This window comes from Emydura macquarii, unplaced genomic scaffold (genome assembly GCF_026122565.2).
Source record: "Emydura macquarii macquarii isolate MOO-44397 ecotype Brisbane River unplaced genomic scaffold, CSIRO-AGI_Emac_v2 contig_968, whole genome shotgun sequence".
NCBI lineage: Eukaryota > Metazoa > Chordata > Testudines > Chelidae > Emydura > Emydura macquarii.
The window spans coordinates 2,035,996-2,053,499 of record NW_027131105.1 but is presented as its reverse complement, the minus strand read 5'-3'; the positions used below and the strand labels follow the sequence as shown (position 1 = coordinate 2,053,499).

Genomic DNA, 17,504 nt, shown 5'->3' with positions numbered 1-17,504 from the left:
CAGTGTTTGCTGCTTTAGGAATCTCAGTTGTATTAATAGCAACTCTGGCCTTAGGAGTTTGTTGTTTCTGGAGTTTAGATGGTCTGTGTAGTAGAGCTGATATATGCAGTTCACTAACTTACATTTCTGTCTAGGTGGCATAGTTAACAAGTTGCCTTACTTTTCTTTGCCCGGCTGTTATGAAGGTCTTATGAAGGTTTTAAGCACTTTTTCTGCTTTATAACTGACTAGTTAGTTGGCACATCTTCCACCCAAGAAAGGTGAATAGTCTGATTTCCCTTTTTGTTGAAACTATAATTTGGCTGATGCATATGTCTTTGTGCAACCTGTAGGTATAGACCTGTAGATTTGACTTCGCACTTTCTAAGACTATGTAATTTATTTATTTTTTTTGGAACACAGTGATCTTGGCAGCTGGGGTTAGATATTGTCTCACACCGGATGGTGTTTCTTGAGTGAATGACCATGAGAGAGGATTTGTTGTTCTGCTTAAAAAGAAATCTACAATGCTTGAATTCCATTTTGTTGTGCACTTGGAAGCACCCTGTATTGGAGTAATGTATGTCAGATTATGGACTTTTATACATAGAAGAGCTGTGATCCTTCTTTGAGTATTTACTTCAGTATTCAATTTGGGGACCGTTTCCTGATCAATAAGGTCAGATGGTTCAAGAAAGAAATTTTATTCAATTGCACGTTTCCAGGAGTCAGCACTTCAAGCAAAACCTGAACTAGTTTTCTGTAGTGGAGAAAATCTTCATTATGCATATATGTCTCTGTGTGTATCTTTCTGCTCAATTGGCAGGTGTTCATAAGACCAGCTGTTAAGACCTGCTATGTTAGACTTGCAGCTGGACTACAGGCAGTTAGTCCAAGAATTAATATGCTGACAATATGATAAGCAAGGGCAGTTTGCTCCATCATTTACAGTGGGCTTTAATTAGATGCCCTGAAACTGATCCCCATGGTTGTAAATAAATGTCAGGATGTCACTGTTTATGCCCTACAGAAAAAGCACATTTTTACTCCATCCCTTAAGCTTTTTAGGCTTTCTTTCTGTTATGTCCACTATAATTCTATACCTAAGTGTTATATTTTCAAGGTGGCCTTGATCTACTATCTCAAACTACATCTGTAAATTTTGCACTTACAGTTGTTTGCACGTGCAGACTGGATAGTTGTTCATCTGACTGATTTGCACCTGCAAAACCAGGCTGTTAGCATGCTAGCAATTGCATGTGCAAAGATGACAGGCATCATTTGCGAGAAAGTTTTGAAAATTTGGTCCATAACAAGTAAAAAGATTAAACTTAATCAATTTATAAAATATATCATTGTTTCCAATCTACTGAATGAAATTAGTGTGACACACAATGTGTGTATGCATCTCTGTCTTTATAGTTCAATATATATCAATAGATTTCATTTGTTTGCCTACTACAGTATTGTTTAGATCTTTGGTAATGTTATGTTTAATATTTTCATTTAAACTAGACTAGCTGCTTTTTTTTTTTTTTTTTTTTTTTAAATCAAGATTACTGACTGGGATTTATTTTATTTTAGACAAGGTTAGTTTAGAACTTAAATAGGTTGGCCCTTTGAGCAAATCAGCCAAACCTCAAACCTGTTTTGCACTGACATTGCTACTACAAACAGATTTCATTTTTTTGTGTTATAATTGTCCATGTGGATATTCAGTGAGATTTATTTTCTTTTAGAAAATATATCTGTGGTCCTGAGCAGGTAAAATGGCCTTCTGACTTTCTTAATGTGATAATAAAAAATCCTTTTCTCGGACATCTGTCCAAGGTTTGGAAATGTTAACAAAGAGAATTCATGAAAAAATAAGTAAAAATTAAAGAGAATAAAATTAAAGAAAATACAAATAATTTGATCTCGTCTTTTCTTCCTCCCCATTCCCCCAGATTATCCAAATGGCATACGGCTCACATCAGCTGTTCCAGGAGCAGATATCAAAGTCTTAATAAATTTCAATGCACCGAATCCTCAGGATAGAAAGAAATTTACGGATGACTTGAGAGAGTCTATTGCAGAAGTTCAAGAAATGGAAAAGCACAGAATAGAGTGTAAGTACAAAGGTACATATAATAGAGCATTTTCAACTAATCAACATTAGTACACCTGTTTAAGATATATAGATAGATAGATAGATATCTATCTATATATATTAAAATAATAGACAGGATTTAAGGCTCAAAATAATGTAGCTCTCCTTCTTCTGTGGCTTTGATATTATTTTAGTGATAAACAGTGATTCCTAAATCTCCTGCCAGGATCTTTGACTGGTAGCTAGTGTAATACTAAGATCAAGTGTAACTGCAATGGAAACATATCTTAAGCACAAGCAAAAACTGACTGATGAGTAAATAGAGGTGGGTCTGTACCAAATAGGGTAAATAACTTGTACTGTAAATGTTAGGTCTATTTTAATTGGCTTAATAAAAAGAGGTACAGTAGTGTCTTTTGGAGATGGAATTTAGAGGAAGTTTCACGTATTTTCTTAATATCAAATTTTTATTCTTTTGAAAAGCGTCATGTTTTCTGTTGCTTTCAGTAGCCATTGTGCAAATTAACATACTGGAAGTTGCAGATGTATATCTGCCTAAACATAGGATTTTATATTATATTTCTCCAGTATGTGACATCCTTTCACTGCAGATGTTATGTTATAAAGCCATTGGGACAGAGATCAAGTCATCTTCTATGTACAGTTCAGCTCCAAAACAAACTGACATCTCTGGATGAATAATGATGTTTGGTTTGTCGTGTCATCAGTTCCACTTCATTATAGTCAATAACTATGAACTGTACAATCATTCTCTTTGTTTCAGCTGAACTAGAAAAACAGAAAGGGGTGGTACGTCCAAGCATGTCCCAGTGCTCCAGCCTGAAAAAAGAATCAGGCAATGGGACGCTGAACAGAGCCTGCTTGGATGACAGCTATGCTACTGGGGAGGGACTGAAAAGGAGTGCACTCAGCAGCTCCCTTAGAGACCTCTCGGAAGCTGGTAAGCACCACATTTATTCCCTGCTCTATAGACCAATGCATACAAAGAAGCGTGATGGCTAGATAGAAAAATAAGATCATTTGTGAATGGTGACCATATAAAGAAGTAATACAGAAAGTTTAACTATTTGCTTTTTTAACATTTGTTGGTTTTATTGTTGGGTTTGGTTTTTTTTTATTTTACCTTTGCTGTACTGAACAAACTCTATTTGAAAATATCAAACTGTTATAGCTTGCTATGTATACTTTTAAAGGAGAATGAAGACAGAGAAAAAATTGTAAGTGTATTATAGAAAAATGGTTGACTAGTGCTAGGAATAACCCACTTAGATTTCCTTTCTTTTTTCTTTTATTTTTGTCCTCCTTGTTAATGTAGACTTAGAAAGAAAACACTGAGGTCCCTGTGCAATGACTGCTTCCTGTGTATTTCGTGCTTAAGTGTACCCATGTACTACATTGATGAATGAAATTGAGTGAAGCCCTACTAAATTCTACCTAGCGTGATATAATTCAGTTATATTGTGTGACTTATGCTATCCCATTGTATTATGCACAACATAGGTCCTAATTCTTGTTGAAGCTGTAGTTTGCAAAATACTATTGCCAGAGTATTAGGAAAAGCCCTGCTGGGCACTGAAGTAATGTCCCCAAGACTCACTGCTGCTGCTGTGGCTAAAATTGGAACTGACTGATCTAAATGGGGGTTTTCTAAGTATTTATACATTTAAAAAAAAAAAAAAAAAAAAGGAATGGAAAGAGTGGTATGTCCCTGTTTTTATTTCATTTTATTTGTTTATTTACTACCAGCAATTTAATTATTAGTAATTAGCACCATCATGTTCTCCAGACTTCCAGGGGTAAATGTTCACCCCTGTTTACAATGTTAGGCACACCGTTCCTGTTATTGCTAACAGAAGTTGTACCTGTAACACCATGCACGCCACACTAAAAGTACCCATAAGAGTAGCAGCAGTTGGATTAAAATAGAGTTTTATCTGTCTGTATTATTTATTTTGATTTGTTCTTTAAGTGCTGTATCATTTACAGTGTAGGCATAATTTTTAATACTGTGTATATCTTGAATAGTTAGCCCCGGTTAGCCTTTCCTTGTAATATCAAAGTGGAGGTTTTTGCTGTGCTGCAGTAAATAAAACATTTGATAATTGAATATGTAGTGTGGGTGTGCTTGTGTGTATGTGTGCTTGTGCGTGTATGTGTATGTATACGTATACATATACATACACACATGCCCCTATTTTATCACTTGTTTACACTCTCTGTTTATACCCATCTATATCCATCTACCTCAGTAAAAGACATATGGCCTGATCCAAAGCCCGCTTCAAGTCCATGAGAGTCTTTCCATTGACTTCAGTGCGTGTTGGATCAAGCCCAAGTCTTCATTATTAAATCTAAGCGATAAGGATACCTTCACCATCTTTTGTTTTTGTCATTTTAAATTAATTTAGAATGAGAACAGCCATGTTACTGGATGTGGGAGTTTCACAGCTATACAAACCAATTTGCGTGGTTCCTGATTAACTCTTTTCATCCCATAGGAATTTTCCATCACAGTCTTTCAAACATTGTCATGTACTAAAATCCCTTTAGGGGGTTATGTGCAGTAAACAAGATGAATTCCTCTTGACCATGAAAACATTTCATATTTTGAAACCACATGCCTGCTGTTGGCATGCTCATTACCGGTAGTGATTTTTTCATGATAGAAAGTAGAAATCATTTACAGACTGGAGGGTTTATCAATGAATGTATTAAACCCAACTAAACTTAATTTTAACATTTACCCATTGACAGTTATGGAGAGCTTCTGTTTGGTCTTGTGCAGTGCAATTAACTTGAAAAATTATACACCTGTCACTTGATTTAGGTTAATAAAACATCATTTTCAGTCCCTGGTTATATACCACTATTTCTGTGATATATCAAAATCACTGTAGTGAGATTACAAGTTATCTCTTCTAAGGTTAGCTTACTTGGGGGGGAGTCACTCTGTTTTAGTATGGAACAGATGAACTCTAGAAAAATCACTGGAAAATGTACCAGTTAGTAGAGGCACTGTGGCCCAGTGACTGTACCAAAGCACGAGACATACAAATAACTACTGAAAAAGGTGGGCTGAAATTAGTGCATCCTAATTCTTGATGTTTGTACTGTCATGGAATGAAATATAGGATTATAAAGAAAGACAATGTGGGTGTATCCTGTGTGTGTACGTGTGCTTGTGCGTGCGTGTGTGTATGTTTAGAAAATGGGGATTGTGGCCTTGATTTTTAAAGAATTTCCCTAATTGTTTTTGTAAAAATCCAATTTTACACGTACAAACTGAATATTTACATTTGCACAGAGTTTGGTGCATAATTTCCTAATCAACATTGCAGAGGTGTCAGAAAATGTGGTTCTATGAAAGAGGAATCTTATTTTATAAAGAATGTTTTGACTATGCAGATTTCTGATGAAACTGCAGTTTGGAAAATATTAGCTAATTTCCCCTTACCAGAAGTTGTTATACCTATCACAAAGGAGGAGAAGTAGGGAAAAGTACTTTTAAAATGTTTTCCATGCTTGAAAAGGAAAAAAAAATTTAGTTTCTCAGATCTAAAGAGAGAAATGATTTTTGGATCCTTTCACCTCCTAAAAGCAGAAAGTGGTTTTTGGAGAGCAATACTTCAATTCCCCAACAAGGAAACAATATCTGATATTAACCAGGTACTCTTTGCTGGTGGCTGCTTTTCCATTTATATTTGCATGAAACCATAAGTTGTATTTGCAAAAATTAAGTGAATGAGGGTTTTTTGGTTTTAATGTTAGTATTTAATAATCCTTATCTTGTTCTCTCTGATTTGATATCTGCTGCCAGGGAATAAAAATTGGATATGGAAACCGGCAGCCAGCTGGGTTACAAAATGTGAATGAGTCAGAAGCATTTAATGTTTCATCCTTTTTCAAATATGAAAAATGTGAGCATTTTTGTTGCTCATAACTGAACTGCCAAATGATTAGCAGTCCACTGAAAAATAGTCAAGAAAAAAGCATACATGTTTACCCTAAAATATAGAATTCCAAATTCCCACATAAAATATTAGAAGGAAACAAAATACAAAATGCAACTAGAAAAGTTATGGATTGTGCAAACTCAGAGAACATTGGACAATTCCAAAGCTTTCTTCCATTTATGATATTGAAATGGGCCTACACACAAATATGAAAGATGAAAACTACCCCATCACAGTTGGTACTTGGGGAAAGATGGCTTTGTGGTTAAAATACAGGACTGGGAGTTAGGGTATGTGGGTTTCTGATTCTATATCTGACACAGATTTCATGGGTGACTTCAAGCAAGTCACTTATAACCTGATTTTCAGAAGTGCTGAGCACCTGTAGCTCCCAGTGACTTTTTATAGAATTGGGAGCGCTCATCACCTCTGGAAATCAGATCCTTAACCTCTTTATGCCTCATCATATCCCTTTGTAAAATGGTTACAAATATTTACCTTCCTCTCAGAGGTATGGGGAAGCTTGATGCACTCCTACTGGTAACATGCTTTGAGATACGTGCTACAGAAATGCAAGGCTATTGTTCCTACAACTACAAGCCGACACTGTTTCTGTTAATCTCAGCAAATATCCCAAATACTCATACTATAATAATATACAAGTACTGACTGGCATTAAGGGACAGCAAAAGTAAAATATAGCCCCAGTGTAAAAATAGTCCCTCTGTTTATTGTATATTGCCCCAAACCTCATTGGTTGTTTTTTCTTTTCCACTGTTCCTGCCCTTGAAACCAATATATGATGGTTTTTATTAATCCTTTGTATTATTTTCCAGTTTTCCTCTTGCCCACATTTTACCCTCTGGGGCAAGACTATGGGGATCTTCATTACCCCGTGTGTTTCATGTAGCTGCAGAACCCTTACCCACCAATTGAAGGAGTCTTTAAGGGAATGGTTCAGGCTCTAAGCTCCTCCCTCATCCGCATGATGCTCTCTACTCACTCTTCTCCCTTTGAAGTGGAAGGAGGCAACAAAAACACTATTTGGGGTAGGAGACATTAGAGCTCTTCTCCTGCCTTAGCAAACGAGCCCTCCGGGGGAGTAGAAGGGCTGAATCTGCTCCCACAGAGAAAGTGCTGCTGCAGGGGAGATGCAGGACCAGAAGGCCACAGTTGTCCTCTTTCTTGGCTATCATTGTCATCTTCTTTCAACCCCATTGGATGTCAGTGATGCCTGGCATGGTACTCGTCTCTAGATGTGTGTACCCTTGCCTGCTTCTATTGATTCTCATCACATACCCCATTTTTAACCAATGGATTCTTATGAAAAAAAATCCAGTACCTTGTGTTTATGTAGATATCCAAAGTATTCTGCAAAATACATATATTCAGGGATCACCCATTCATTCCCCCCTGAAATACAGCCACCACCAACAGTACTCCACTGGGCTATAGAGGGGAAATTATTCACTTCTCCAAAGCAAGGGAAATTTAGGTAGGCAGTATGTAATTACCTGCATTGGAATTTGACCAGTATGCCAAAGATAACACTCCTTATGTGAGGAGTGCCAGGAGTTTTTTAATGATCACAAGTTGTCAAGACCCTAATTGCGTACCTCATTGAAAAGACAGGATTAAAAAGCCCCTAGATGTGCTCCTTCCAGATTACAGTTGAGGCACATCAGTGAGGTAGTATTGGGCAATTTGGACTACCTCTGCAAGTGTAAGGCCTGGCCTCTGAATAACTAGATGGCAATAGTTTCCACTACCATGAATACCATTTTCACAACCTGCTGAAGCAAGTGCAGTGATTCATTATTTGTTAGATGGCTGTTAAAATAGTTTGCTTTACTAAGAACAAAATTTGAATCTTTTCCCCAAACTGAATCACAAGAAGTTTCCTTGCTCTCAGTATTGGCATAGAGCATGTAGACCCAAGAAGTAAAGCACAGTAGTGGCAACTGAAATATTTAACATTTCCTGTAACATTCTACATATCTGAAAGATCAGTTTCTGCAAGGACACAATGGATTTTCATTCATGATACCCTGCAAAAGCTCAGAGAATTTGCAAGTTTCTGTAAGGATAGTCTAATTTCTAACTGTTTCCACTAGAGTTTAAAGTGTTCTTGTTTGTACAGGTGGAGGTGTGTTGCAGTAGTGCACCTTAGTGATACTTACTCAGAAACAGCATACAACCTATCACAGTCCATTATCAACCACAACAGCAGTGAATTGGTCAATGGAACCAGAATTTAACTTTACAAAGAGAGGAATGAGAAACCATGTTGTATAATGACCTTCAAAAATATTTAAAGTAAAATAGAATTTTCTGAGCCCAATTAGTGATAAATTTGATAAACACCACCTGGTTTTATAGCACAGCAGTAATAATCATTCTAATGTAAGGTTATGCTATATGTATAAGCTGAATGAGCTCCTTCCATCCTGGAGGTACCATTTTCCTGCAATGCCTTTTGAAGACTGCAGCTCAATTAAAACAAGTTAAGCTGGGATGGATGTAGCACTGAAGAATAGTTTGTAATAAAACAATCCTATATTGGCAAGGGGAATACTCTGTAGACTCTAATAGGTCATTTCCATTTCTGATTATCTGTCTACAACCTATAGTGAACTTGTTTCATTTTGTTTTTAAGAAACTAAGTCTTTGCTCTTGGAAGAACTTACCAGAGGACTCTTTACTTTACAGTACTATTTAGTGATTATATGAGGGTTATTATAGGTATCACAAATAAGATATCACTTTTTTCTGCTAGTGTGCCTTTGCCCACAGTCATCTTGGATGAGCATCTATCTATGTACCTATCTGTCCACGTATACTACATTCATTATTGTGGCATCTGAGCATTTTCACTCCTGCTTTATCTTCAGCAGGAGACCTGAGGTTTTCCTATGTTCCTTTATTCCTGGCCACTTTTATTCACCTATGCTAGTTATCCTGCTCCCCACATAATAGCCACCATTGAATCGGGAGATGGGTATCCTCCTTCAAGATTGTGGATTGGCTAGCAGGAGTGATTTGATTGTCACAATCAGCACCATAACTACCAATAAACCACGAGCAAAATTCATCCCTGACTAGGCAATAAGAATTCTAAGATAGTCATGTTTTCGAGCAAGCTAAAACTGCAGTAAGGAATATACCACAAAGATTTTGGCAAAGAGTTCTTCCAAAAGAATTGCTCATTTGCAAACACATAATCTCAGTTTACAGGATTTATGTTGAGAACTATGAGCTGTTGCAAAAGCAGGACCCTCAGCCATAGCAAGGGGGAAAAAATATCTCGTATCCCTCTCCAGCAACACACTTTGGAGCAGGAATGGCAGGCTTCAAAGAGAACCTGTATCAGGCCTTCCTATATAAGAGGGAGGTTTGCTGTGACACTAGGCCTTTAAGAAAAGTGATGGGGCATCGAGAGAGAAATAAGGAATGCATGTGGCTTTGCAGATGCTTGGAGAAGATGGCCACTCCTCACAAAGACGGGGATGATGATAGCTTTGTTTGATCATCCCCCAAACAGAACATTCTTACATTAGTTAGTTTGATAGCAAACAAGCTAAATTCAGTAACTAGTATATGTAGAGACGCACATTAACTCTGAATTAGCTGGGCAGCCCAGTTATGAAATCTGGGTGCTTAATCCGATATTTGGGCATCCCATATTTAGGCACTGAGGTTCCTAAAACCAGTATTTGGAAGCCAACCAAGGGTTCTATGCGAAAGATTTGGGCAACTAACTTTGGCATCCACCTTAGGAAAATTGGGCCCAACTACCAAAACTGAGACTACATTATGTCAGCCTTAATACCTAAATGTAAAGCACTGCACAGCTAGACAAACAAAATCTAGCCATAATACAATGCTACATTTATGTTTTATCGATTAAAAATTAAGTTTAGTTTTCTTTTTAATTATCATGAAAGAAGATTATATGAAATCCACTGAGGTTCAAAATAAAACATTCAAAGGATGAGAGATATGTTCCTTTCCCTTTCTCCTCCCCACTGAAATCCAGCATGTCCCCATAAATTTAAAAAAAACAAACAACCCACCCACAATCCAACACTGGTTTGAGGAAAACAAATTTATGGACATTTTTGAAAATTTGCTTCTAGGAAATTAAGCAATTTAAAACGCTAGCCAGCAGTGAAAATTATGACCCCACTGCTAAGTGTAGAGATTAAAATATATGCATATTTTAAGATTATTTTTAAAATTGTCATTATTAATGTTTTTTGCTCCAAAACAAAAAATCTCCTTTTTAGGATACATCTAGATACAGAAACTTAATTTAATTAATGGCCTTAAATTTTAAGTTTCTACTGTACTAGTCTAACGTACCCTATAAAATTAGTCCCCTAAGGCCTCTCTAGTTGCGTTTAGAAGCCCTTGTAGTAATTCAGGGAAAGCACATATTTCTCACCCAGGTCTTATCTCAGTTTCTAATCTATGGTATTGCATGTCCTGGGCAGGCAAGCGTGGGCGTCGCAGCAGTGCAGGATCGCTAGACAGCAATATGGAAGTAAGTAGGAAGTTACTGATGTCTAGCTGGATGTGATGATGTGCATTTCAAACCTTTCTTTTATATACATATTTTTTTGCTCTTTTTCTTCTAACATATAACCTGCTTGCCTCAGATAAAATGCATGCGTAGGCTACTCACTTTGTATTATTCCAGCTTAAAAAACACTTATGGCTTATTTTAGACCAAGCACCATTTTTGGTTTCAGCTAACCTTGTTCCCTCTGTTCCTGCAAGCATGGTTAAATGAACATGTGTCCTTTTGCCACCATTTCAGTCTGATCCCAGCCTAAAGACCCACTTGCTCTTTGTTACACAGTACACTGTTCTCTGCTGTTTGATATTTAGCTAAAACTATTGACTTTCATGCTCAGCCATTCCCATTGCTTATTTTCTAGTTAAATTGCTAAATGTATGCAGTCATGACACCATGGAATTGCACAGATAGGGCATGGGAGGAGAAAATGAATAAGACAGATGAATTCAATGTGGATTTCATGAGATTTCATTCATCTTCAAACCATTTATATATACCGTTCATGTTGTTGAATTCAGCTTGCAGATTTTTTTTGTGTTTGCATTAGGTAGATTGCAGTTTAAATCTAGCACTCTATGCTGAAGTACTGCTTTGTCCCCTAATTGTCTTTTAAAAAACCCAAAAATCACCAAAGACTAAGTAGACCATTCAAGATTCAATAGTAGGGAATGTTGGGCTATAGGTCAGAAGAAAACCACCACCTAGAAATCTTATTGAAATGAGTTGTAGAAGTACTGTTGCAATCTAACATATATAATATAGAGTTAGGTTTATGAAGCAGCACAACCCTTCCCTACTGCGGTTTACAATAGGAACAAACTATTTTTAAATTTAAATAAAAAAACCCAAACTATTATGAAATTGGAATGGTAACTGTAACATTTGTTACTGTATGTTCATTTCAGTTTAATTTAATGTAGTTTTAGTTTTTTAGAAAAATGTGACTGGTATTTTAAAATGCATTTTTTATTTATAATAAATTCCTGGATACAATGTCATCTTTCACTGACATTTCTCTTAATTTAAATATAAAATTTTACACTAAAAGAATTGAAAGAGAAAACATATAATGGTTATTAATGTTTATCAGTATTCCAAGAAGGGCATGAATGCTTCAACTGTAACTTGAAGAGAGAAGCTGTCACAAAGAGTAATTCTCCTATAACGCTTAACATAGTCAGCCCATGTGAGCATTTAAGGAAGCCTTAATGGATCAGTGTGAACTTTTTCTTTTAAACATATTTTAAGATTTTTTTTTTAATTTTTATTTCTATTAATTTCTTTTAGGGGTCCATCATTAGCAGTCCTCACACGCGCCGAAGAGCTACATCAACCCGAGAGTGTCCATCTCGCCCTCACCAGACTATGCCTAACTCTTCCTCACTCTTAGGTTCCTTATTTGGTAGTAAAAGGGGGAAGCCACCTTCCCAAGGCCATCCACCATCTGGCCCATCGCAGCAGCCTCAGCATCCACCAGTAATCCCGCATCAGCAACACTCTCAGCATCCTTCTGCCATGCATCATGCAGGGCCAGCTGAGGGGCAGACGCAGGCACAAGTGCACACTCACCATTCGCAGTACTGTCACATGCAGCAGAATCCACCCCCCTATCATCACCATCATCACTATCATCCTCCACAGCACATCCAGCACACGCACCAATACCACCCACATGTGCCCCATTCCCAGCATGTGGCACATTCCCCGCATTCTTCGTACATGCAGCACCCTCATTCACAACATTCCCACCCTCCCCACCCTCCATTGCCCCCTCCTCACCCTGGGCACTCTTCTCATTCCCAACATGCTCAGCATCACCATGGACAGTCAGCTCCTCCTTCCACTTCAACCAGCACTAAGCCCAAACACAGTGGCATCAGCACAATAGTCTAGAACTATTTGTCCTTCTAATAACTGTAGTTTTAAGCACGGTTATAAAGGCACTTAAAGGAAGCAGCAAATAAAACTTTGAATTTTAACCCAGCCAAACAATTTATTTGACTTCTGCAAGCTGAAGGGCTTGCTGTTACTAAATACAACAATTCAAATTAGCGTGATCAATATTGGTTTTACTTACCTGCTCAGTGGAGGCCTGCCTTCTGGCCAGTCATTGATCTTCAATTGCCTTGAAAATATGCTGCTTGCTGAATACAAGTTAAGCTTCTTTTTTTCACCAAATCCCATGACAATTTTACATGCATAATAAAAACTTAACCTATTAAAAAAAGGTGATTCAGAACCAAGTGTTGCATTCTTGCTCTTTTATTGTCAATAGGCAAAAAAAATAAGTAGACCTGATATGGTTGATGAAAGTACGTAAGTAAACTTTATATAATATAAATATATATAAATATATATATACTGTATAGTTTAACATTTGTGCTTGGAAAGCAAATTTTTCAGTCCACAAAACTAGCAATATAGATTTTACAAGGAATTACAATTATTTGATAGAAGGACAGTAACAATAGATGAATAGCGTATGAAAGAGTAGACCAAAAACTTTAAATGCTAGAAACAAATTTCAGACATTTCAGTATTTTCATTTAAAAGACCTGTAGACATACTAAGATCTCGAAGCAATCATTACTAAAATGTGCCAAGTAACATAGCATTTAACTGTTGTAGTCAAATATTGCTTTGTATAAATTCTTATTTTATTAACATGATAATATCATACGTAATCAGTATTATAACTGCTCTGCTATTTCAGGTAAGCAAACTAGTTAAGATGCAGTAACTATACAGTAGCAACATGGGATGACTATTTACTACTGGTTATCTTAAAGCATTGATTACACAAATTCTTAGACACTTTAAAGGCTGTGATAACTGTGAATTTACATGATCCACATTTCTTTTATATGCATATGATTTTATGAACACATACAAAGAGTTATATGAAAGATGCATGCATACACTGCAAAAACATTCATCTCAAACATGAAAATTACAAACACCCATCCTTCTCAGCCACTTTGTTTTCCTGTTTGCCATGGCTTGCTCTTTTTTTTTTTTTTTTTGCAGTTAAAATAAACAATAGTCTCAGAGTGTTTCCAGATGGAACTACTCTAAAACTTCAAGGTTTATTTTAGTAACTAATATAGTTGGGTTATTAGGTTTTGGTTTGGGGTGTGTGTTGTGTTTTTTGGTTTGGGTTTTTGTGGTTTTTTGTTTTTGTTTTGTTTTGTTTTTTTTTAAGATAACATAATTCTGTATAGGCATATGCTAGCAGCAAAGTGGGGTCACCATTTTAATGATTACATTTGTTAGTTTACAAGTACATAGTACTCAGCAGGCTGAGTTTATGCTCAAATCCTCACTGTCATACTCCAGTTAGTTGCAAGACATCATATAAAAGCAGGCTGTGCTGTTGTTGCTTATGTGTTGTAATCAAGCTGTTTGCAAATTCATATGAGATTTTGTATCCCTGAATCCCATACAAAGTCATACATGGATCATACTTTGTAGTTTCAGCATTTTGAGCCACTGCAAGGACTTTACACCTAAATGGTAGAAACAAAGGAACCACAGCTGCAAAACTGGCTGCACCAGCTAAAATGCAAAAGAAGAAAACAAAGAAGTTCCAGTGTGAGATGGGTAAAAAGAAATAAGGGAAAAACAGATCTATCTGTTTTATTTGAACAATACTAATATTTGGTAGCATTGTGTGAGAAAAGGGTGAACTTTCCATAGAGGGTTACTTTTGGTATCTTTAATTTGTTTTTTCTCCCTCCCCCTTTTTCATACCATTGATATCATAATACCAGCAAAACTGCAAACTGAGCACTTTGTTAATCTCCATAGAGAGCAAATACAGCAATCTAGAGTTTAGCCTTTTGCTTAAATCTATCCATGTTTGTTTCCCACGTGTGCAATATCTTTTTTCCCTTTTACTCCTATAAATTAATCTTACATGAAAGAAAAATAACACAAGTATATATTTTTTGTATCATTCAAGCTATCCTAAATTATGTGGCTTACCTTAAGAGGACTCTTCTGGGCCTCTGTTCCTTGCAGTTTTAAAAAATACTGTTCTTAAAAGGGAAAGTAGAATTGTCTGCATGCAGTCGAATATAAATAGTGTGAGGCTACACTCTACCTGTTGTATATTTCCAAAATACATCAGTGTTACTGTTGTTGTTAGTTGAAGTAAAGTGATGACCCATTTAAATACGTAGGCTTTTTCTTCATTCCTCTGTACCAATAGTGGAGTCTAACTGTAATTTAGAGGTTGTTCCAGAAAAGATAAAGATACCATTCAGGTACAAAAGTCTTTCTGAAACTGCATCTTTTAATTATAACTGAGGTGAAAATGCTCCTCTCCATCGCATACTGTGTATTCTGTGCTTATGTATGCAGAATTATGGATGTCAATGAAAGTGCTGTGTGTTGAACAAGTACAAAATATATACTGGGAGATCTACATGGTGCCATTGAGAGGAAGATTTGGCTCCAGATATATTACTTAGTTAGCTTGCAATGCCTTAAGTATTTTAGCACTGAAGTATTTCAAATTTGTTTTGTTTGGTTTCAAATTATTCCTTTGGTTCATTTAAGAATGCTGTAACAAAAAATAGCCTTAGATTTACACTGTGGGCCAGGTTTTAATTTTGCCAGGTGCAATTGATTACATATGCAAAAGTTGTCACAAATTTTGTACAAGCAAGAAACCATTTGTGCATGATTTTGCATATATACACATACAAGGAAAGGGTGAGTGCCTATGTAGTAGGTACATTAATTCTACATGCAAAATCAGAGGCCATCTTGTGGCTGCTTAAAAAAAAATATTGGGTCCTTATAAGAGCACAGTATTTGGAAACTTCCTCATAATTTAAAATAATTGAGAAGAGAGACAGTATGCTCACTATTTCTTTCTTTTTGGGAGTAATTACCTTTAACAAGCGTCTTGGTGTTGGCATAAATCTTAAAAACCTCACTACTTCTTTAGGAGAGCAGCCTAATTTGTCAGAATACATCCTAGATTAGCAGTTTCGTAGAACACCAAAGATCACTCCTAGAATGGGAAGAGGACAGTATTCTGTTACTGTGTGCTCTTGGAGAAAATGAATTTTTCTAGCCTGCAGGCAGGATTAGATGTTGAAAGGTTTTAGTCATATTTTCTTATTGATTAAAATTTAGCATAGATCACTACAGGGGACCAAGTTTCTCTGTTCCCATAAATAATGTGGCTAAGTAATAATATCAGTTTGAAAGAATGAAAGAGAAACCTAAAGAATACAGATCACAAAAAACAAAAACTAGAAATCTTTTCTGGGACAACGGTCAAATATGTATTTGGGTTTTTTAATTTTTTAAGTTAAGAATGAAATGTACAACGATGTAAAAAAAACAAAGTTCATTCTAATATAATGCACATGTCTTGTATTGCTAAAAAAAAGTCTTCGAACATACATTGTAGAATGATTTTCCCATCATGTACTGCATGCAGCAGAAGCCTCTTGTTTCTTGATAAAATGAGCTGAAAGACAGTCAGCAGATATTTAAACAATGAATCTCTAGATGTTGACTTGCTGTTCCATATGAAGCTGTGTGTTTTCTGCAGTTAAGCATGCATTTTGCTGTTTCCGTTGTAAAATATCATTGCACTTGTTGCCTGCAAAATGAGTTATTGTGTATATATTTAAAAGAAAAGTGAAACCAATAACAAGATTAAATCTGGGGGAGGGAAAAGGATGTTGGAAATGGGACCAAGTAGGGGGAATAGATAATTCTCTAAATTGTATATAGTGTGTAAATTAGTATTACTATAAGTCTGCAGTCACTTTGAGGTTGCATACAGTACCTATCTCCTGCTAGGAACTTTAATCCAGCTTTGAGTTGTATTAAACCGTTAGAATTAGATCTTGAATGCAGACTGTTAAAGACTTCAGGAAACATCATGCTCACAAGAAGCTTCTGTCTTGGGGATGCTCAAGACCCATTTTGTAATTGCGGGGAAGAAAGGAGTGCTTTCAGTTTAATATGCATTCTGTTTGTAAGTAGTAACAGGCCCTATCAATGTAAAACTATAACTGTGATCATGTGGAGAAATCAAATAAATCATTTAAAACTCTTTCTGTTTCTCATTTTTGTGCAGTGGAAGAACATCAATTCTGCAGACTGGAAGAAAAGAAAATAATTTCAAGTGAAATGTTGACCCCATTGAAGTCAATGCGAGTTTTGCAACTGACTTCAAAGGGGCCAGGGTTTCACCCTCAATGTTTAAGTTCAAACATTGCAACCCTATTATCAAAGTTCTGGTCCGATCTCTTAAGATTTTGGTTTGATCGATGTTAGCGTGGGTGAGTGTACTGCTTAAGAAAGTTAAGGAGCTGGTTTGACCTGGACAAAGCAAGAGTTGACACTTGAGCAAGCTTCTTCACATGACCCTGTTAAGTCATTTTAACCCAGATATGTAGGACCCTAGTCCTGATGCTTCGTCTTAAACAGACGCTACCTTTCATGACAAACTGGGTGGTGGCTTTGTACTATGGACAAATGGGAGTGGGGACTATATCAAGATCTGTAGTGAAAGTTTAGTTTTATTGTGTATTGTTGGTGATGTTTGTCTCTTTTAGAACTTGACCTCACTGAGGACCAGATCCAAAACCCACTGCAGTTAATGGGAGTCTTAACAGTGACCTTCAAAAAAACATAGATTATAAAGTCAGAAGGGCCCATTATGGTGGTCTAGTTTGACCTTCTGCATAATACAGGCCATAATACAGGACGTCAATGAATTAATTCCTGCTTCAAGTCCAGATAGCTATGGTTGAATTAGAGCATAACTTTTAGAAAGACATCTAGTCTTAATTTTTAAATTTCCAGTGACAGAGAATCCACCACAGTCTTTGTGTGTGTTACTCCAATAGTTACC

The 17,504-nt window shown here is 36.4% G+C and overlaps 1 protein-coding gene across 11 annotated transcripts in view; it reads left to right on the top strand.

Annotated features, from left to right (window-relative positions):
• Positions 1-16,700, top strand: part of IQSEC1 (IQ motif and Sec7 domain ArfGEF 1) — a 218,301-nt gene extending 201,601 nt beyond the window's left edge. For 7 of the 11 annotated variants that reach the window (XM_067543784.1, XM_067543785.1, XM_067543789.1 and 4 more), the window contains 4 exons: positions 1,926-2,099; positions 2,853-3,029; positions 10,536-10,585; positions 11,909-16,700. In XM_067543784.1, the coding sequence (XP_067399885.1) occupies positions 1,926-2,099; positions 2,853-3,029; positions 10,536-10,585; positions 11,909-12,514 (1,007 nt within the window). In that variant the 3' untranslated portion in view covers positions 12,515-16,700. Of the gene's footprint in view, positions 1-1,925; positions 2,100-2,852; positions 3,030-3,404; positions 4,597-10,535; positions 10,586-11,908 lie in introns of those variants that run through there. The other 4 variants (XM_067543786.1, XM_067543788.1, XM_067543795.1 and 1 more) reach the window with 3 other exon arrangements.
• Positions 16,701-17,504: the final 804 nt, after the last annotated feature.